This window comes from Lactuca serriola, chromosome 5, assembly GCF_051521515.1.
Source record: "Lactuca serriola cultivar US96UC23 chromosome 5, Lser_US96UC23_V15, whole genome shotgun sequence".
Classification (NCBI taxonomy): Eukaryota; Viridiplantae; Streptophyta; class Magnoliopsida; order Asterales; family Asteraceae; genus Lactuca; species Lactuca serriola.
In genome coordinates, this window is record NC_136412.1 from 345,295,538 (window position 1) to 345,317,680 (window position 22,143).

General features: G+C 32.5%; 2 protein-coding genes across 5 annotated transcripts; both read right to left on the reverse strand.

Moving 5' to 3' along the window:
* Positions 1–2,172: 2,172 nt before the first annotated feature.
* LOC145055460 (GTP cyclohydrolase 1-like) lies at positions 2,173–4,547 on the reverse strand. The gene is made up of 2 exons (XM_079003794.1): positions 3,663–4,547; positions 2,173–3,523 (listed from the first exon to the last, which is right to left on the reverse strand). Exons 1-2 carry the CDS (start codon positions 3,868–3,870, stop codon positions 2,379–2,381), a joined length of 1,353 nt encoding a protein of 450 aa, XP_078859920.1. The 5' UTR covers positions 3,871–4,547; the 3' UTR covers positions 2,173–2,378.
* Positions 4,548–10,249: 5,702 nt separating this feature from the next.
* Positions 10,250–20,797, reverse strand: LOC145055461 (cyclin-C1-2-like). Of its 4 annotated transcripts, none has more exons than XM_079003796.1 (10): positions 20,641–20,797; positions 20,370–20,476; positions 19,831–19,870; positions 19,540–19,584; positions 19,307–19,425; positions 19,106–19,220; positions 18,988–19,032; positions 18,755–18,902; positions 18,563–18,671; positions 10,250–10,454 (listed from the first exon to the last, which is right to left on the reverse strand). In XM_079003796.1, exons 1-9 carry the CDS (start codon positions 20,670–20,672, stop codon positions 18,567–18,569), a joined length of 756 nt encoding a protein of 251 aa, XP_078859922.1. In that variant the 5' UTR covers positions 20,673–20,797; the 3' UTR covers positions 10,250–10,454; positions 18,563–18,566. The 4 variants fall into 4 exon arrangements, with proteins under 4 accessions (XP_078859922.1, XP_078859923.1, XP_078859921.1 ...); XM_079003797.1 differs by lacking the exon at positions 10,250–10,454 and adding an exon at positions 17,837–18,089 and having other exon boundaries at positions 19,106–19,214; XM_079003795.1 differs by lacking the exon at positions 10,250–10,454 and adding an exon at positions 17,837–18,089.
* Between the last annotated feature and the right edge of the window lie 1,346 nt (positions 20,798–22,143).

The following is a 22,143-nucleotide window of genomic DNA, read 5'->3' on the forward strand; positions in this document are numbered from 1 at the left end:
GGTTGCTGGTTTAGGTCCAAGAGAGAATCTTTTTGCAATTTTGGTCCTTATTTCATGGTTTCTCAACCGCTTTTTATACCTGGGTCATCATCACCTAGATGTTAAACTTATGAAAATGACCATTTTGTCCCTATCATCTTCGTCTCTTTCTTTTCCATTTTCAAGAAGCATGATGAAATTTCAACAAAATTTCTCTCTTTCCTTAGAAACTGTTGTCATATATGTTGAAGGAGAATAACTAAACCCTAAATCTTTAAAATAGTATCTTTTTGAAAGTATGGCACTCATTTCGTTGTTTGATAATATTGTGTTTGGTCTCTTGTTCTCAACGTTAGCAGCCCATATGTTAAATTTATGATTATGATAATGACCATTTTGCCAATGTCTTCTTCATCTCTTCCATTTCCATGTTCAAGGATCATAACTTACCCCCCTACAAAATTCATCACTTTTCTTAAAAATTGTCTGTCATACGTTTAAGGAGCATAACTATATCCTAATAATCCCTGAAAAAAAATCTCTAAAAAAGAATATTTTTTGAAATTTTGGTACTCATTTCATGGTTCCATAACGTTTTTGTTCCATGAGTTGTCAACTTTAACAACACATATTAAATATTTCAACATGACCATTTTACCCTTGTCTTCTTCATCTCTCTCATTTCCATGTTCAAGCAGCATAAATAACACCCCAACAAAATTCATCTCTTTCCTTAAAAAAAAAATTGCATCTGATATCTGATATGCTTAAAAATTGTTGTTGTTATTGTTTCAGATCATCAGAAGACACAAATGTATTTCCTGTGATTAACTTTCAAAAGAACTTTGTTTTCATTGGAGCTTCTAACATCTCTCTCTTGCGAATGGAACAACTCCATCTTCAGAAGACAATCATTCGGGCAGCAGGCAGCAAAACAACAGGCAGAGGCCTTGTAGATGGTCAAAGTCAAAGTCAAAGTCAAAGTCAAGGTCAAAATGAAGGAGGAGAAATATTTGGGCTTCCAAAGACCACCAGCCTCTTGAAATGGCCCCCATTGATTTCCCCCATAGTTCCCAAAGAGTCCCCATTGAGGTAATTTATATCAGAAAATTAATTAAGAAAAGCTACTTTTATATCAATAATAATTAGGCTTTGTCTAATATAATTATTACTCTATCATGACAAAGTTATTATTTTTCATTTTTATTTGGCAGTTCGATTAATTATCACTGGTCTTATGAAAGCCATGACAGCATCCTTTGGGGGTTGAAGAGGTAACACATTTGTTTTTTATTTTTTATACGGGAAATTTCAGGAAATAGCAATATACTTCATTCTTTTTATCAATTTAGGCAATATACTTTATGTTATACCCATGTTAGTGATGTGTAACCCTTAATAGCTACATACTTGCATTTCCTTATAGATAAAAGCATTGCACTTACAATTATGGTAACATACTTAGATCTCTTTACCAATAATTGCAATATGCCAATATGTATGTAACAAATAAAGTACATTGCCCTTATTAGTAGGGAAATGAAAATATGTTGCTATTACAGGTAAAAGTATAAGTATACTTGCTAATATGGATAAAAAATAATGTACATTGCTTCGATTGATAAAAAAAACTAATGTACATTGCCTATATTGGTAAATAGAGTAAAGTAAGTTACAATTCCGTCCTTGTGATATTTCAAAATACAGTTATGGTTTTGATCTAGATATTTCATTTGTTGCACAAGTGGTCATTAAAGTATAATTTTGTTGCAAGGTTTGTCCCTGCGTTACAAAATGTCCTTAAAGTCCAAGTAAAATAACTACGTCTTAAACTCCTCAATTTCCATCTTAAACTCTTATCAAACCAAAACTAAAACAAAGTTAGGTTTAGCAAACAAAAATATTATTAGGTTGAATTTTTTTTTTCTTTAAATTTTTGGGTTTTGATTGAATTTGGTTTGGTTTTTATAAATCTAGTTTAAAAGAATTAGATGTCATTTTTAAACATGTTTGAACTTTCCATTTAATTCTTCATTTAGATTAAGATATTTTCAAGGAATGTTAGTAAGATTTTTGAATTACTTAATTAGTTTTACCAAGTAACAAATGATGTTTCATGTTTGTGAACTTTTATTTTCATCATAAATTATATTTAATTTCAAAACTCTCTGAACTTGCGAGAGAGGGAGAACGTGGTCGGAAAACATGTTTTCTTTTAATACAATCTTTCAGTCGACTTTCAAAAACCTGAATAATGATACCCCATACAAAGATCCATAACCATAAAGTGGTTGATAGAATAATGATCCATTGCAACAACAGGACCAGCATCTACCCTAACAATTTGATGAATTCCCACAAAATAATGATACAAAATATATGCGAAATTGAGCACAACCCTACAACGATTCTGGAATCAATTCTAAAAACTCCGCTCTTGCAGCTGGGTCATGTGAAAACCGACCCAACACCGCAATTGTACCCGTATTACTACCAAACTTTTCAATCCCTCTTGAGATCATACAAGTATGATTCGCTTCCACTACAACAATTATATCTCCACCCAATAATCGAGAAACAGTCTCAGCAATCTGCCTCGTGAGTCGTTCTTGAACTTGGAGTTTAAAACCATGAAAATGTACTACCGATTGTAGAATAGATTTCAAAATCGGACTCACCTCTTCACTTGATAAATACCCAATATGAACCGACCCATAAAACGGAAGTAAATGGTGCTCACAAAGCGACCATAGCGATAAGTTCAACTCCGATCTAATCTTGCAATTCGTTGGGCTTGTGGTTTTCAATGGGCCCAAACCAAGCCCGTTAAATTTCATCTCCAATTTTGAATCCTTAAAGTTAGATAGCCATTTTACAAACCGGGTTGGGGTTCCCGTGAGTTCTTTTCGACCCGGGTCTTGACCCAATGACCGTATAATCGAGGTGACCGCGGTATCCATGGGTGAAACATTGGGCCCGGTTTTGACCCGTGACGGGCACGGGCACCAAGAATCTTTATTGGTGGTTCTTGAATGGATGTTATCTAAGGTTATGTCCCGGCGTCGTAAAAGACCGAAAAAATCGATCCAATTGGCGGAATCTGGTTTTCCGAAAGACCCGGAACCGGAATTGACTATTACGTTGACCCATCTTTTTTGGTTGGAATCGAGAAAAGCGGAATGGGAATCGGGGAAGTGGATGTGTGAGCAGTGGAGAACAACCGCAACACCGGTTGGGTTGATTCCGTGTTGTAAGCCGTTGCAAATCTCGTCTGCTAACCGTTGTGGATCTTGGAGACGTTTTGTGAAGATATCGGCTACACGGGAAAGTTTACTAAGGCCCACAACTCGTTGACCAGATGGAATGTAACCTATGTGACATTTGACCTGGAATGGGAGCAAACATGACTCACAATATGAGTAGAGATCGAGATCTCTAACAAGAACAAGTCCACCGGCTCCTCCGGCATGGCCAATTCCGGTTTCTAATCCCAATTCCGGGAATAACGCCCCTTGGACTATGTCATTCACGTTTTGTTTATAGCCTGGATAAGAGCAAGTATACCCAAAAAAAACATTACAACTAAACATACATAAAACACCATTTTTGATTCCCTATTCGAAAAGGAAACATTCAAACCACAGTAATTCAACATATATCTTCACAATAAGAAAAGAGCTAACCTCTGGTTCCTTCACGAAGGGCTTTAGCAACACGAAGAGGGGTCTTCCTAAGACCTTCTCTGTTGATGTCTTCACCCAAACCCTGTAACAAAACCTTCACAGCATCTTCAATGGCTACAGTCTCTGGTTCTTGCTCAAAACCACAACCACCAAGCTTCACTCCATTTTCTAGCACCACATTGTAGTGACCCTCATCCAAGGCTCCCATTGAAAGAGAAGCCTTAAAACCCAAATCGGATCTAATCTAAAATCTAAATCTAATCAAAACCCTTTCTTGATTTATCAATAAAGATTGTATCTTTGAGTAAAAAGATCCAAAAATCGAAAACCCAGATCGAAAATCAGAAACGTCAAGACAAGAAATAAACCAGCCAAATAGAAGCACTTTTTGGAAGATTAAGATAAAGAAAGGTGGCCACTGGTTAGGGATATGGAGGATGGGGTTGTGAAAATTACGAGAGAAATGATAAACAAGTTGGAGAGAATAAGAGTCAAAGATGTGCGTTTTGTGAATGTAATTTGTGTGAATTATATAGAGATGAAGGGTATGTATGACGTTGATTTTGTAATGGGTTTTATTCGTTTATTAAATTGAATAATAAAAAATCAAGAAATAGATCCAATCCCAACCTTGGATCTTCTAACTCCTTGGTGAATGAGGGTTATCGGCGGTTGTGTCTTTTTTTCACCAGTCTTGAAGTGGGACCCTTGTGCAAGATCTGGGGTTAGTAATCCATCGTTTTCAATCTGTTACACACTTGCATGGTGTTTGTGCCTGTGGAATATATAGATACATGGATGTATATGTATATGTGAGAGAAATAGAGGGAGGAGATAGGGAGTGGTGGGAGGTCAAAAGGTAAAGGTGTGCTGAGTGGGGTTTATAGGACTCACCCACCGCCTGATGGGAACCGGGTCGAATAAACGCGTCGGGTCAAAGAGATGATGACATTATGACAATCATCTTGATGATGGAGGCCACCAACCCACCATAGAAATGGAAATGGACTTTAACGATAGTGATTTGGGTATTTGGAAATTGGAATTTTTTTTTTTTTTCATTCCCATAGATTCCGGATCAGAGAACAGTAAATACACCAATAATATTTTATTGAGTTATTTTTATCGTAATTGATTTAGAAAACGAATAAAAATGGGTTTTGTTTAAAAGCGTATATTGTACTTTTTAACGGTTTATGTGGTATCTTAACCGTTAATTTGTTAACATTTTTCTTCAAAAAAAAAAAGTGGATAGAAGTACGGTTGATTTGTTAATATTTTAAGTAGTGTGCAAATTTAGTCCATGTGGATGTTAAAATTGTGGGGTTTAAGTCCCTTTAACTTTCATTTTTGTATAGAACGGCTTTCATTGTCGGTTTTGGTCCATGTAAACGTTGAAATGTCTATTTTGTTGTTTTAATTTATTTTTGACAAAATTTCAAAACTAGTTTCTATGGTATGCATTTTTTTTCTGAAGTTTAGTCTAAACTTCAATTTTTTTGTCTTTATGGTCTTTTTGAGTTAGTTTCGTAGCGGATTTTGTCTCACTTACCCTTGGGTATTTATTTTCTATTTTTCTTTTATTTTTTTAAATCTAATACTTATTTATTTATTTATTTAAACAATAAAAAAATAAGAACCTCTCTCTCTCTCTCATACCCGGTTTGTGACCCCATCTGCAAAAAACAAAGCCTTATGTTTTTCAACATCTTAGACCTCACCGCCATCTCCATTGCCAACCTGACACAATCTTCCACCCCTTCACCATGCTTCTTTGTTCACTCCTTCAATCTCCACCACCTATCACCACCGCTACCAGTACCATTATACCCCAAAAGTTCATTGTACTCGATGTTCCATGTAATTCATCAATCGAACTCTCAAAAGGAAATGCATATCTATTGTTGATTGTAAAGGAAAATGTTATTTCTTCAATGGAGTGTGACAAACACACATACACACACATAGTTGTTTGTTTATACAAATTTGACAATCAAATCACGAATTTGTAATCACACACCCGTTTCCTCCTCCCATCCCGTGCATTCTCTCTCCAAGATGGTGGTCAATCATTTTGCTCAAGGGTTATTATCATTATAGTCCAACGATGTTTAGTATATTGGTTTAAAAGGTCCCTTATGACTTTTTTTTTTGCATTTTAGAGGCATGTACTTGTGTTTTTCCTGCTAATAAAGGGATAGACTGTATTTTGAGCCGTTTTTACAGATTGCTGTTCATTTTTCTTTTTAAAATCTCAGGCCCATGTTTTTCTTTGTTCTACTTTTGTTGACCAATGAACACAAAAGTTGAATAATGATGATGATGACGAACGCCTCTTCCCTCCCGACGGTTCCTTGACAACATCTTCTTACTATCTTTTTCCTCCCCTAAAATCAACGAATCAAACACCAAATTCGACTCAAACAAAACTAGATTTGCAAAATTGGAATCGAATACGGGTTATGTGAGAGTTCCACGTGGAAGGGAACCGAGAGTTGAGACTAGACGATGGTTTTTGGAGAGTTTGTCGTGCCTGAATCTATCAACAAACGTGAGCTTGGAGGGCGTGGATGCCTTTGTCATCCTCTCTGAAGCCACCTCTACCGTCGTCGACCTGATCGGCAAACCCAAAGTCGTACGTACACCTCTCTGTGTGTGTGTTATGAATGCGTGTGTGTTTTATGTACTTACTTCGAACCTGAATGTTACTTGATGACTTGATGTTATTATAGCTTCAAAAATTATCCAAGGAAAAGAAACTCCCTTTCTAATCAATCCATGTCTTGCTTTTACGAGTGGTTAATGTTTCAGTGTTCATGAGTGATTTCCAATTTCCTTGGGGTAGAAATGAATTAGGCAGTGGTTATGAACTTATGACAATATCACTTGAAAACCGATTGCAGTGATTCTAGAGTCAAAGTTAAGCAAGGGATCTGTGACGGTGGATTTTGGAGGTTGCGAGCAACCAGCAACATATGGTGAGCTGGTGTCCATCGCAGATTTGAATCCTGATGTAAACAAGAAACTAAGTGCTGCAGTTGCCGAGATTCTTAGCTCCAAGCTCTCTGTTCCCAAATCATGATTATTCCTTAAATTTTTCGACTCGGAGGTAACCTATAGGACTCTCACTTCTGTCTTTTTTCTTTGTCACTATGTATATGTTTTGATTTTGATAGTCTTTCTTTGTTTTGATTTTGATTTGACAGGGCTCAATTGCGGGAACGAATGTCTTCAAACTCAATCTAAGGAGATGAATTGCAGTGACATCAGGGGTAGTTTGGACCATTTCAATTGACTAAATGCCAAGTGGCATATCAAAATTGATGATTAGGAAGGGGTTCATCGGGTGACCCCTTCATATTTTTGATAATGACCTTTTAAAACGGTAAAACACAAGTACATACCCCTAAAATGCAAAAAAAAAAAAAAAAAGTTATAAAGGACCTTTTAAACCAATATACTAAACATAGTTGGGCTTTAGTGACAATAACCTTTTGCTCAAAACAAATCAAACCAGCAACCTGTCTAAAAATCTCCAAATTAATGGAGATAGTGGAAAGAATGAACTTCGGTGAGCTTCAAGATGTAATCAAAACTGTAATCTGATGAATTGTAATCGATTCGTATGTGTGTGTGTGTGTTTTCGACTGAACAGTGATGAGAAAATACACACATTCCCACTCAGACTCGTTGAATCCATCAATTGAGAATCTCATAGAGTTGACTTAAATCACTTAATCTAAACAAGAACTAACTGGAACTAAGGAGTTCCACTGAGAAACTCTAATTACAGTAAAATACCCTAAATATGAAACGAGAGAGAAGAGACGGAGCCCCTAAATATGAAGCGAGAGAGAAGAGAAAGAGCATATGTGTGTTTTAGGGGAGAAGACGGGATGGAGAGGTTTCATTAGATTCTTTGCAGATTTGATTTCTTCACCTAGGGCTTGAGATAAATAGATCCGAGAAGGGTTTCAGATGACGATGGAGATGGAGAGGTTTCATCAAACTCTTTGCAGATTTGATTTCATCACTGAAGAATCGTAGAATTTTTGTTGACATCGAGAATCGAAGAGGGTTTAGGGGTAAAAGACACCATTGAAGCATTATCTATTAATGGGGGAAGACATCATCTGACCACCATCATCAACCTTGCTCCACCATCTCACCAGCCGAGAACCTTAGTCGTAGGTTGGACGAGTAATCAAGGGTTTTCAGATGGTTTAGTGGTTCTCAAATCTGAATATGTAAAAACATGATGGAAAGAGAAAGGAGATGGTGTGGTTCGTGGGAGTCGATTGATTGGCGGTGATGTTAGTTTACCGGAGGAGGTGGGTTAGTGTGGTGAATCGTGGGAGGTTGAGGCGAAGGTGATGATTCGGTCGAGAGAGAGGTGGGTCCTTTTATTTTTTTTAATTATTAAAATGAATAAATAATTATTAAACTTTAAAAAAATGAATTTAAAAATAGAAAATAAATACCCAAGGGTATTAAAGTCATTTCAGTTTATCGAGGGACCAAATACGCAATGAAACTAGCTTAAAAAAACCATGAAGCAAAAAAGAGTCGAAATTTGGACTAAAACCTCAGAAAAAATGCATACCACACGGCCCATTTTTGCAATTTTGTCTTTATTTTTTCCATTCTTTAACCAATTTACTCTTTTAAATATCAAAAAAGAGACAAGACCACCAACTCTCTCTCTCCCTCTCTCTCTCTCTCTCCCTCTCCCTCTCTTTCTCTCATCTGAAAAAATAAAGACTACTCCCAAGAGAGAGAAAGAGTTGGGGCTAAGAGAAGATCGCATCCGAAGTAAAGAGGTATGACGGAAAAAATGTAGTTCCAACAACCTCCAACTATTGTCTATTACTACTCAAAGCACATACCTACACTTTAAGTGCCCTTATAGGAACTAAGTGTCATTATTAATTAAATGTGGGATTTGGTTTAGAGATGCTTATCGGAGTTGGTGGCAGAAGGTAAAGGGGGTTTTTCAAATAGGTTAATGGGACGTGTGATTTTTTTCAAGTTAATCATTGGTACAGTGTTTGCAGGCTTAATCGAAGGTGTGTTACGGACAAGTTAATCGAAGGTATGCGAATTTTTCATATTTAATCAAGGGCAAATCTTTGATATTCATTTATGATGAGGTCTCAAGACCCACAAAAACCATATGCTTTGGAGTTTTTGTGTGTGTATTTGTGTATGAGAGAGAGAGAGAGAGAGAGAGAGAGATGGTGGGGCCATCTCCCTTTTTAATTAATATTTAGAGCTCGAGTTAAGGTTTTGTAGACTTGAAGAAATAATAATATAGGTTTTGTTATTTTTTTTATATATTTTTATGTTGAATAAGAACTATTATGAAGACTTTTTTTAAACAACATTGATGGATATATTTAAGAAATTAGGTTTTGAGCATTAAGCATTAAAAAGGTTTATGTGAAAATTGAGTTTTATGGTTGATGTGATATTTTTCACACAATTATGTTAAACTAGGCGAATCCCCGCGCGTTCCGCGAGAATACAATTATATAGCTAAAATGATAATTTTTACCAAATTATTATATAATATTTCTTCTTTGAAACAAAATGCTAGTAGAAAAGCAAACATATAGTTAACATATTAGTTTCATTAAACATTATAGTTTTAATTATTTTAGGTCATTGTGATATATACAATTATTTGATAATTTTATAAACCGTTTAAAATTATGTAAATTATATATCAAACGTGTGATAATTTATATATAACGAGTAACAAAATGTATGAACAAAAAATATGAACTACAACTTTTAGTAACATAAAAATACAAAAACATCTATTATAACATTTGTATTAAGATATATACATATACAACGAATAATAAAAAATATGAAAAATAAACACTACAACTTTTAATAACATAAAACACTAAAACATCTATTATAACATTTATATTAACTTTTCATATTTAAATCACAAATCTCTTCAAATACATTAATGCTTTTAATGAGCAAAACTTTATAACCTTATATAAGAAAGAAAGAAAAATAAAAAGTTATTAGTGATTACTAATTAATAATCATAAGTTAAAAACTCTTCAGTTGTAACTAACAAATATACTTAAATTAGAAAACTTTTGAGTTGTAGTGTAAGTTTCAAATGAATACGGTACTTGAAAATATGTATTTATTATTATTATTATTATTATTATTATTATTATTATTATTATTATTATTATTATTATTATATTCTTCTAAATAATTGGGTTTGATGCATCTTTTTAATCCCTTCAATTATTAAACATAAAGATATTTAATTATAAATTTACAACATATATATATATATATATATATATATATATATATATGTGTGTGTGTGTGTGTGTTAAACAAATCACATATAATATATAATTTCGTAAATGTCATATGTAATTGTTGTCGTAGTATTATGGATAAATTACTTTCATATGAAGAACATATCATGATAATTCGTCATAATTACATATCAAATGTCAAAAATTATGCTATCTTTTAAATATTGTCTTGTAAATATGTTGTGTAGAATAATCCAACAAAAAAATAATAGAAAATAAACATAATCAAAATAGAAAAACTACAATCAAATAAATAAGAACGTTGAGTTGTTGAATATATAAATAAAAATATTACACAAATATACATTTAAATCAAAAGAAAAAACTAACGTTCGTCTACTTTGCTCAAACAAAAAACCTTTATCCGTTTTTTGAATCTTCTTTCCTCATTTAACACCATTCAACCATAGAAACTTGATGAGAATTCTTCATTAACCTGCAATCAAAATGTTTTTCTTAAAAAAGAAGAATCAAAAAAGATATTTCAAGCAAAACATTGATGTTTGGAGAGTCACATTCAAGATTGAATAATACACACAAATCACATATAAAGATCAAATGAGAAATTGAATAGAATGAAAGAATAGAAAAGCCTCATTTGTATCGTTTCAAAGAAAAAAAAATCATATTACAATTACCATCGATGTGACATAACCCATTTCTTCAAATCATCATATTTGGATCATGAATGCTTCACTATATGAAAACTTTTGAATCACAATATCTTCAATCAAATGACGACTTTTTGTAAGAAAAATATACTAATATAACTACATATATAATAAGAGAATGCAAAAAATTATTGGAAATTTATAAATATTATAAATGCTATTAATTAAGGAATATAAAAGTATTAATATTTTCTTATAAAAGTATTAATATTTTATTTAGTTTTACTTTAACTTTAAGGTGAAGAATGAATAGGAAAAAAAATTGACTAATATAATAAGATATAATAAAGTGCTTATTTTTATTACTATAAAGAACATTTAAAAAATGGATACATACATATAAATTTTTTGAGAACATAATGAAAGTATTTTTATAACACATAAATAATCGTTGGTTTTCAACAATAAATCCATATCATATTTAAAATCATTCGTTCTAATTTATCACTATCACCAACATTTTGGGATAATAAGTGTAAACTCCTTTTTATCAAAAGTTCCATCGATGTTATTTACACCAAAATAAACGATAGAAACTAACATAGTACATAACCAATAACATAAAATACATGTTGAATAATGTTCTATTGGACAGAAAAAAAAAAAAGATTGTCTTAACATAAAAGAGAAAGACGACATAAAGATACATACATGTTAACAAAGTTAATTGATCTAACTGATAAATAAATAACTTAAAGATTGATTTACCAAAAGCTCATGAGAAGTAATTATTAGTCTCACTTCATCATCTTATGATTATAAAAAGATCCATAACACATAAAATTTAAAAAAAAAAAAAAAAAAAAAAAAAAAAAAAAAAAAAAAAAATCTGTATACCTTTATACACAAACCCAAATTTGAAGTTTGGTTAATATATAAAACTTTACATGCACCAAGTTTACATTTACATTTAGAAAAGTTGCAATTGTTCTCTTACATCCATGGAACCAATCGTATAACTCTTCAAACTCTACCAATATAATCTATTATTTTGTGTTGACATACATGCAATATGCAAGCTACAATGTTCTTATATAGGCTAAAAATTTCATTTAACTCATCAATTAAATAGCATGATTTGAAGAGTTTTGGAAGTTACAAATCATACTATTTCAATTAATCATAAATTAAATTATATAAGTTGAATAGTCTTTGGAGTTTCAAATGCATGAGGTTCAAGGAAAAATGTTTTGGAGGTTTCAAATTAATATGGTGCAAGAAAAAATGCATCATTTATAAGTATGTAAGATGTGAATTTTAAAGCTGAGTGTTGTGTTTTAAACTTTTTATATGAACTTTCAATGTATAAATACACATAATGATTTTACCATTTAAGATGTAAAGGATGTTGCATGATTAAACAAAGATTCAGAGTAAATTACATGTGTGGTCCATGTGGGTTTTTTAAATTCATACTATTGGTCCTATTATTGATATTGTAACATGAATGGTCTTTATGGTTTACATTTGTTGTAATGGTTTTTTCAAATTCAAAAAAAAAAAACATTTAATAAATATAACATCCGCAAAATGGAACTCAAAGTTCTCCTCTCTAAGTATAATTTCTTTGGGAAAATGAATTATTTTTTCTAAAAATAAAATAATGGTAATTAGTTAAAAATGTTCATTTAAAAGGCTAGATTTTAAACAATATGGGTAAAGGAAAAAATAAGAGTTGACTTTTCAAAGCTGGAAATTAAGATATGGCACTCGACTCATTTATTTAACTAGAATTTAGACCTAAATTGTTAACATGTTAACGTTTAGGGTTAAAATCAAGCTTACCGTGTTAGAGTTGCTAAATAGGAATCATATTGAAGTTAATCAAAACTTTGAAAGTTGACGGGATTATCTTTCTAAATGAGGAAAGTTTAGAACAAAACACCCAAAAGCCTTATTTCTCTTCATTCAAACTATTGGGAGCAAGAAAGGAATAGGTGAATCTGGATTTTGAGAAAGAATTGGAATATTAGAAGCAAATTTGAAGTTCTAGTGATCTTCCAACAACAAATCCATCGATTGCAGTCGACCAGTCGTAGTAGTTGATTCGACCATTTTCTTGTTATTTAAGTTTCCAACAATTCTAAAATTTTTTCAAATTCAAATTTTATGATGATCTTTTAGAATAATTCGAGCTTATTTTTTACTTTGTTGTTTCTAATAGTAATATAATTGTGTAAGTTCATTTTCATGGTTAAAAGTGAGTTCATGAAGCTTTAATTGTGGTTTTGAAACCTTGATTTCATGGAATCATCTCTAGATCTAATAAAATTTGATTCAAAGCATTAACATAGTTCTATTTTATGATTTGGATTAAGTTTAATGATGCAAAGTCCAAAAATGGGGTTGAAACATCCTATTAGGTCAAATGTGGATTTATGACATATTAATAGATTTTTGGGATAAAATTTGTTAGATCGCCTTTAAATTCATGAGATGTTGATTGAATTATGTTGTTAAGGTTCTATTATACATTAGAGTTTATTGGTGATTTGTATCACTAATATTATTTAAGTGTAATGAGATTAATTTATTGATCAATGATTGCCTTGATAAATATTTAACAAGTTAGGATGGTGCGAGTGCACATTTATTTAAGTTTGTCTTAGTTGAAAGTATACTTATATTTATGGGCGAAGCCCCTGAATCGATAGGGGGTACGGGTCAGTGCCCCTAGAAGCGTGGCCCAAAGGGCAAAACCCCTGGCTGGGTAGAGCTGTCAATGAATTTGTGTCTTAAATCTGGTTTTATGATCATGTATTTGAACCCGTTTTTAGTGGCAGTTCTTATGATAATGTTATAGTGGTTGTGAATTTGTTTTATAACAGTTTCTTGTGTCAGTTTTCAGACAAGGGTGAAATACCCGTTTTTGATCATTTTCTAGTAAAAACAAGATCATAACTTCTCACATTCTCTGTTTTGGAACATCATTGAATTGTATCAAATTAAGATTTCAAGAGTACCATCGAAATACTTCAATTTGATAGTGCAAACACGACTTTTAGTGAATCCAAGCAATATCGAAATACCCCAAATTTCAAACAAGAGTTAGGTGTATTCACCCTAATTGCAAAGCATAAGTGAAAACCATATCTAAAATTCCACTTTGATGCTTTTAAAAACATAATTTGGAAATTATGTGATGACCTACTAGATTTATGATTTCATTATATTAATGATGTTATATGAATGATTAAACATGATTAAATGGACTATTAGAATTATTATAGTCAATAAAAATCATTGAAATTGGTTTTAGAAGTGCTAGAATCGATTTTAGTAAAGTATGTTGTTTTTTGGTTTTCTAAACAAAAAGGGTAAGTTGTGCATTTACATAATTCGTGTAACTTTTTTATTTAGTAATCTTTGTTAATTTACGTAGTCTTTGTATTATGTACCTTGAACACACTTTGCAACTTCATCAATTTTGATCTATTTAGCCTCTGGTTGCCTCCATTACTCTTCTATGGATTTGGAACTAGTATCTAAATGATAAAATGAAGTAATTAAGTTTAGAAATCATGATTTAGATAATTAAGAGTTAATTAGTGATTAATTACTTAGTTAGTTATGATCTTATAGATGATCTTTAAGCATCCATACATCTAAGAAAAATGATAGAGTCTTACATAAACACTTGATGTGAGTATATTACCCTAGAGCACATGCCCCCTAATATGAAATAATATTTTGATATCTTTTCCAATTTTTGCAATACTATCTGCATATACTTGCTTGTAATACTATATGTATTTTATGGTGCATTCATACCTTCCATGTGTTGAGAATGAATGTTTGAAACAGACACATTTTACTTATGTGTTTTCAAAAAGAACTTTGAATTTGAAAATCATGATCATGTTCATACATTTCATTGGGTGGATTTTGAGACTTGTATGGTTTGGACATTATGATGACCTGGATATCCAGTATGGATATTGATGTTGTGAATGGCATTGTAGAAAAGCCTTTATAAGTTGGTGGGGTCTTATAAATTCTTCTCGTGGTGCTTGTGTGATGTTCCATATGTACTTGTACCTTCCTGGTATGATGTTATAATTTGGTTAGGAAGTAAAGCAGAAAACAAGCAAAACCAAAAACACACAAGCCATAGTATTTACGTGGTTTGGTTAATGTGACCTACATCAACGGGCACAAAGGGAGTATTCTTTATTTCAAAGCTCTCAAATAGAGGTTACAAGTACAAATTCATAGAGATTTGCCTATCGCTCTATAATTACAAGACACATAAAATGACTTAACATGCATCCTTATTTATACTGGAGGGATAGATCTAAAACCCTAATGGGCCAAGCCCATGAATTGTGCCAACCAATCACAATCTGCCATGCAGTCGCTTCTAGAACATTCACCCATGACATACAACACATGAGTATCAGAAACACACATGATGGAGCATCTTGAGCTATATTGGAGCATCATGGTGTATATGTGGCACGTCATGAACACTAGTGGCCCAACATCCATCATGGCGGCACCATATGGTGTATTTTTTTTAGCATCACCAACTTCTGAGCATCATAGATGACTTCATAGCATACGTGGCTGATCAGGGATATCATGGCTCATCAAGGAACCAAAATGGTGCACCATCCACCAAGATGGCACATCTTGCACGATGATTGTCCATCTCATGCAAGGATAGCGCAACTACTTCTTAAGTGACGCAACATGCTTCCAATGTGGCGCAACTTCTTCCAGGTTGGTGCAAGATCTTCTAGTTTGGCACAACATCTTCACTTTGGTGCAACATCTTCATGAATGGCACAACATGTATATGATTGGCTCAACATGTTGCTCCATTCCACTCCAAATGTTCCAAGTTGCTCCAAATGAGTTCCAAGTGCTCCATTAAACTCAAGTCACATTTAACACCTTTTATTAATGGTAGGGCCTCTATTTAGTTTGTGTTTAGTACTAACTTTCACAACATGCTTTGTTTAACCATCACCCCTCAAACCTTTTTCCATTCAAAATCAAGAGTTTGGACCAAGTCCAACCATGCTGGATCTAGCAAAACTCCAATCTCAAATAAACCATACGTGGGTGCCTTAAACCAAGCCACCCAAAGCCATTCCATGCCCTCAAAAGCGGGCATGAACATTAAAAAGGGAGCCACATTATCTAGACAATACTCCTACAATGAGTAAATCACTGAAATACATATTCCCTTTTAATAGAAAATCGTTGCATTAGAAGTTACATAATGGTGCTACTAGTTCTTAATTAGCTAGTAGAAAATGTCATTTTCCTTGTCACCTATACCAGAAAAATAAAATATCATCACAAAGCACGATGTGCTAAACTTCAGGTTCTAATCAACATGAAAGTCAACCCTATCACTTTGTTCCAGTGTGATTTTGTGGTGTAACAACGTCGGGCCCTAATCAACATGACACATACTTTGATTTTGAAATAAATTCAGTTCATGAAAAGACAAAATGGTTTGAAACACCTACTCCATCATTAGCACCTCCTATTGATCATACTCTTATGCAAACATCATTTGATTCTAGCAACATATTTTATGTGTCATTCAAACCCTTTCTTCAAAAAAGGATGACTTCACCAATCTGTTTTGATCATACCAAAATAATATTGATGATAACCTAACTAGTCTTGAGAGTAAATTTGATGCCTTTTCAAAGCCCAATGCTAAAATTGACTTTTATTCCGGCCCTTCTAACTCCAAAACTGGCCATTAAGCTTAGCATAATGCAAACCTATGAGTTCATTCATGACTTATCAGTTCCTATTGTATGTATTTCTATCATATCATCTAATATGAGCTGTATCATAAATTAGATATCCATTATCCTTGGGGATGTTTCTAAAAATGCCATTGAACGTTTTCATCTCTTTTTAAAACCTTCAATATGTGTCTAAGCTAATAAATCCATAATGAGGTGTTGCACCAACTATAAGATCACTTATCTACTTCAACTGCCACAATAAAATTTCATTTTTTTTCCTTAAACACTATCTAATTCACACATGATAAGATATATTGGATAACACTTATGTCCCAACCAAGTATATGTTCTTCTAATCTTCTTCAAATATTAATAGATATAATGATAAAAGTTGTTCAATGTAGTTTATTTATTATGCATGGTATTTTATTTGTTAGAATTGCATATATTGATGTCGATCTGACTACTCGTCTGTGCCCAAATTATTACTATTTAATGCCCCCACCCTTCCTAATAATGACAAAATGGGCAAATAATTAATTCAAATGTTCACGGGGAATCACAAGTCAAGGGTGAGCCATCATTCTCTAAAACCAAATGAAAGAAAAATGTATTGTTAGGGATGAAGGAGATTATTGTAAAACTTGGCACTTGGATTTCTGTTAAAAGATGATGATAACTAGGGATGACAATCGTGTTGTGTTCATTAGTTGACAACAGGTTGGCAAGTTGGATGACATCACATCATGAATAATTTTTGGATTTAAACTTTAAAAAAACTAGCTTATTAATGTTAAAGTTATATATTCTTTTTAAATATTTTTGAAACTTGAAAACTGAATAGTAAAAATCAATCCAACCGAATTAAAGTTTAGTTGGTTCGGATCGTATTTTAATTTAGTATAAACTATTTGGATCTATGTTTTTGAAAATCAAAATTAATTTGAATTTACTTGTTCGGAGCAGATCGAACCAATCCATTCAAACAAACATCTCTAAAACCTAGTTCCCGAGTTTGACAAAAGAAAAGAAAAGAAGAGAAAAAAGAGTAACGAGAAGAGAAAGAAAAAGAAAACATTTTTTTTGCGTTCCTAAGTTGGAGACAAATGGAAGAAAAATTAATCATTTTGTTATTTCTTTCCAAATCCTCCCAAATCGAAAGGATAGTTAAGAGGGAAAGTGAACCTTCCATTTCCCTCGACTTCCTTCCTTTAATGAAACTCGGGAACACCGATTTTTTTATTTTTTTCTCATTTCCACCTATTTCCTTTCTTTTATCTCGTTAAGTTGAACTCGGAAACGGGGTGTAAGAGGAGGTGGAGTGATGTAAGTCACCAGGAAGCATTTTTCCGCCTATGGAGATGATGGCGGTTGTGGTTGGATCTTTAGATCTATTTTGTTCGTCTTTTTCATTGTTTGATATTTTAGCGAAATCTGAAAACAAAATCGTTTTATTCATCCTTGATTTCATCCGTCTTTTTCATCATTGATTTTGGTTTTTATTTATGCGTTCGTAGCATATCTAGAAACCATATTGATTTAAGATGAAAACGTATATTTTTAGACGTAAACGATAACATGTTCAACTCTGTTTTCATCAATGTTCAACGGCTAATTCATTGGATAGCATTTGACATCATTTGGTTTGAGCTCTTAGCTTTTCAATCTTACGTAGAAAACCTAGATCTGCATTAAAAATATAGTTTCACATCATTCTTTTTGTTTGAATCATGATTGTCTCTCTTAAAACAAGTTGAATAAAATGTAGTGTTTTGTCAAAATGATGTGCACAATAATCTTCATTTCTTGGCAGTACTATATTCTTTTTAGCAAGTTATACAAGGGGTTGTTTCTTTTGACTTATCGAGCTTCATGGGCACTTATTGTTTCTTTTTGGCTTAATGTGTTAAGCCAAAAAAAACTTGGCTTAATGTATTAAGACACTAACCATCAACAAAGATATTAATCGTGATGAAATGCAACAGATGTTACATGAGCGCTTCTTTCAAAAGTTGAAAAGAGAAAAACATAGAAACTTGCAATAAATGATGCTCTTGAATTTAGTATAAAATGGGAGGAATGTATACTAGTTCAAATATAGTAGCCATTTTAATGGATGTAACAAATTTAAAAAAAAAAAAAAAAAAAATCCAGCTGACCTTTTTAAGTTCTTATGGTGAGCTTATGCATTGCAGCATTCACTCTATCATCAGTTATCATTTTATGGGCATCATAGAAATCAAGTATTTCCATTGCTATGTTCTTCACCTATCAAACAAAAATAACTCAATAAAGACTTTCAAAACATTCATAAATATCACCAAAACAATTTATGAGTTCAAAGCTTTTACCACATTCATGTCAACTCTTAGATCTTCAAACCAAGCAGTGTTCTCTTTTTCCCTAAGCACACTGGCTACATAAATACAGGCTAATCCAATCAGATGTGGTGGATGCACCAGAATTAAATCTGTCTTATATGTGTCATTCACAAGTCCCCTGATCAACAATTTCATAAAACAAAATCAAGATTGATGTAAAGATGCTCAAACTTCAAACCAACATGGTCAAAAAAAGTCAATACCAAGTCAACTGAGTTGCATCACTCATCCCAGCATCTTGAACCAACCTGTTTAAGACAAAACTCAAAACTTTCTCAAAATATATTTTTAATAAAAAGGAAAAAAGAAATGGGGTCTTACTGAGATAATGCACGATAAGGATGGAAGACAACAAGATAATAGTTGAGAGCTTCCAAGATTTTCATTTCCATTTCAAGTATTTCTTTTATTTCACATCGATACTTTTCATCTGCATCTACAAAGATACGACATATTGCTCAACACCACCATTTTCCAAAGTTGAAAGTTTATTTAGAGAAAGTTATAAAAAAAAATTATTACAGAATTTTTTTATGTAGAATACAAGAAGTCTTGCTTGCACAGTGCTTTCTTCAGATTTTGCTGCCAAGTACAAGCATGATGGAGCAAGTAAACGAGGGTCATATTCAGTCATACTTTTCCTGTAAAGATTGAAAAAAAAAGATGAGGAGGGTATTAACGTCTTTTGTACAGAGAAAGTGGGACAAATATTGCTATATAACAAAAGGGGCATCTAAGAAAGTAGAAATAAATACCTTGTATAAACACGTCTCATATATGTTACAGCAGTTGCAACAACCCTGAAATAGTAACCAATGAAATGATCATATACACTACTGCAACATAATAAATAATTTGAGAAACCATTGTGAACTACATGATAACATGCCTAGACTAAAGATCATGATCAATGACAAATGGGTTTTATGGATGGATTACAAGAAGATGTATATTCATGGATGCATTACAGCTAATGACTTGACACGAAAGAGAGAAGCTAATAAGTGAAAAAAATATATTTATAGCAACAAAAACTTGAGGCTAACCTTTGCCTCACTTTCACATTTTGAGCCAATCTCGCAATGTCTGGAAGGAAAAACAAAAAAGAGAAGAAATACAAAGATTAAGAGACTAAAGACTAAATATTAGACATAAACAAGAGCATTGTATATCAATCGAGAGCACAGTTCTTGATATTATCTTAATCATCAGTCTTCTTAGTGAAAATCATAATCACGAGCAGTTTTTTTCAAACGCTCTGCATCCAAATCCATCTTATACGAGCTTAAGAATACTGAATTTTTCTTACTCGATCGGATATATACACAAAAATTGCATAGTTATATCCAAAAACCCCAAATTGGATTTGGCAAAATCCGCAACTTTTGGTTAGTAATAATCGACACAATCCAACAGCATATGATCAATGGTAATGCAGATAGATGATCAACTACTTACGAGTTTAACAAAAATGAAACAGATGACAGAAACAAAATCCCCCAGAATGATACCATGATTCAATCAATTAAATATAAACTTAAAGGGAATTAGACCTAGATATACACACAGATAGAGAGGTACATACAATTGGTCATCTGCAACTTGATGAGCTTGAAATCTTCGAGGGTAATTCCCCTCTCCCTGTCGAGGTTATGCACCACATCCACTTCTTCTTGGTCCAATAATTCCTTGCTACGCACAAACAAAACCATAAACAGAATTATCAATTAGCAATTCCGATTGTTTATTCGAAAATGGACCGACTAGGGTAATGTTACGATCAAACAAAAATTCAACACACGAAACCCTAACATTGAAGGTGATCGAAGGGAGGAAAGCGGGCAACGGAATCTTACTAGTGTGTGGATGCCCAGAAATTAGTCGCCATTTTTGTTTCTGGTAGGAAAGACAAAAGGAGGTTGGAGAAATTGCAGGTTATGGAATCGAGTTATGGGCTCTATGAATGAAAACTGAGGTAAGGCCTATATCATAACTCATGAGTCTTGAAAAGTGGAAAGTGGTATGTGGATTATGATACTTTAATGTTAGCCCATGTCTTTTATTTATACTTGTTTTTTGAGATATGCACGTTTGGGGTTTTAAGTTTAGGGGGTGTTTTGAGAGATTAAAATTCTTTTTTACGAAAACATAAAAGGTAAAAGATATTTGGTAAAAACATTTTTAAAGACTACTTTTGGATTTTTGATATAAATAAAATGAATTTTTTAAAAAATTCAGAAAACCCGACTTTTGCAATTTTTCCTAAAAGGACGTTTGGTCTCTAGATAAACCAAACACCCACTTAAACTCCATATGTGTTTGAAGACAATTGTTTTAAATTGTCTTTTAATATTATTTTATGGATTAAGTTTTGAGTTGTTCCCTAAAAAATAATATTTGAGATGTGTATATGATATCAAAGTTTTTATCATATCTCATAAAAAGACGATCATTAAGGATTGTTTGGTAGAAATAGAATGATTTGGTGCTAAATCGTTAAGAGTTGATGTTTGGTAAAGTTGTTGAACGGATCTACTGAATTAGAAAAAACTATATTTTAACTTTCTTACCAAAACACTTCAAATAACACAAATTAACCAAAATCATGATTTATCGAAATCCAAAATTACAAAACATAAAATGAAAGAGCAAAGATATTAATTACTAGTTCGTTTTCAAATAACGACTCACTAATTACAAGTCATCCATGAGGACTGACAAAGGCGAAGAGGTTGCAAGTTCGACCGATACACCAAAGGTGAATTATCGTTGTGAAGACAAAAAATGTCTTTATTCCATGCTAAAATAGATAATCTCAAAGAATTACATATCAACAAAGGTAATTATTGTTGAGAAATGTGAAATATTTCTAGTTTCTACTTATTAATCTAGTTCTACCGTCCATAGTCAACTAACACTCAACCTCATATATACTATACATAGTGGAAATATCGAAAGTCGGTTAGTTGAGTTGGAAACTTGGCAAGCAAAGTTGGAAACTTAGTAAGCCGATATCTAGAACTCAGATAGCTAAGATCAAGAACTCAGTCATCCGAGTTATCAAAACTTAGGTCGTTGATTTTTCAACTCTTATAGAACATAATATTTAAATTTCTACAATTTCTCATCAGATCATCATGTAAGCATCTAAAGTTTATATTTATGAATCTACTAAACTTGTTGTACGATGTTATATGCTACATCTAGTTGTGCTTCTAAGATGATACATAAGTTGATGATGGTATTATAGTTTCATTACTACATTGTTATGTGCTATATTTATAGACTATATTTCTATAAACTCTAGATACTAGTATTATAATTAAGCATCTAATTTAAGCACATTAGATATGCAATGT

What these genes read in the sequence shown, in the direction of transcription:
- LOC145055460 (XM_079003794.1), bottom strand. Translation starts at nt 3,870, where the DNA reads ATGGGAGCCTTGGATGAGGGTCACTACAATGTGGTGCTAGAAAATGGA. An exon ending in CCTTCGTGAAGGAACCAGAG is followed by an intron (nt 3,524 to 3,662) that starts GTTAGCTCTTTT and finishes GCTCTTATCCAG; the next exon opens with GCTATAAACAAAACGTGAAT.
- LOC145055461 (XM_079003796.1), bottom strand. Translation starts at nt 20,672, where the DNA reads ATGGCGACTAATTTCTGGGCATCCACACACTA. An exon ending in GATGCAACTCAGTTGACTTG is followed by an intron (nt 18,903 to 18,987) that starts GTATTGACTTTT and finishes ATTGTTGATCAG; the next exon opens with GGGACTTGTGAATGACACAT. An exon ending in TAAGAGTTGACATGAATGTG is followed by an intron (nt 18,672 to 18,754) that starts GTAAAAGCTTTG and finishes TTTGTTTGATAG; the next exon opens with GTGAAGAACATAGCAATGGA.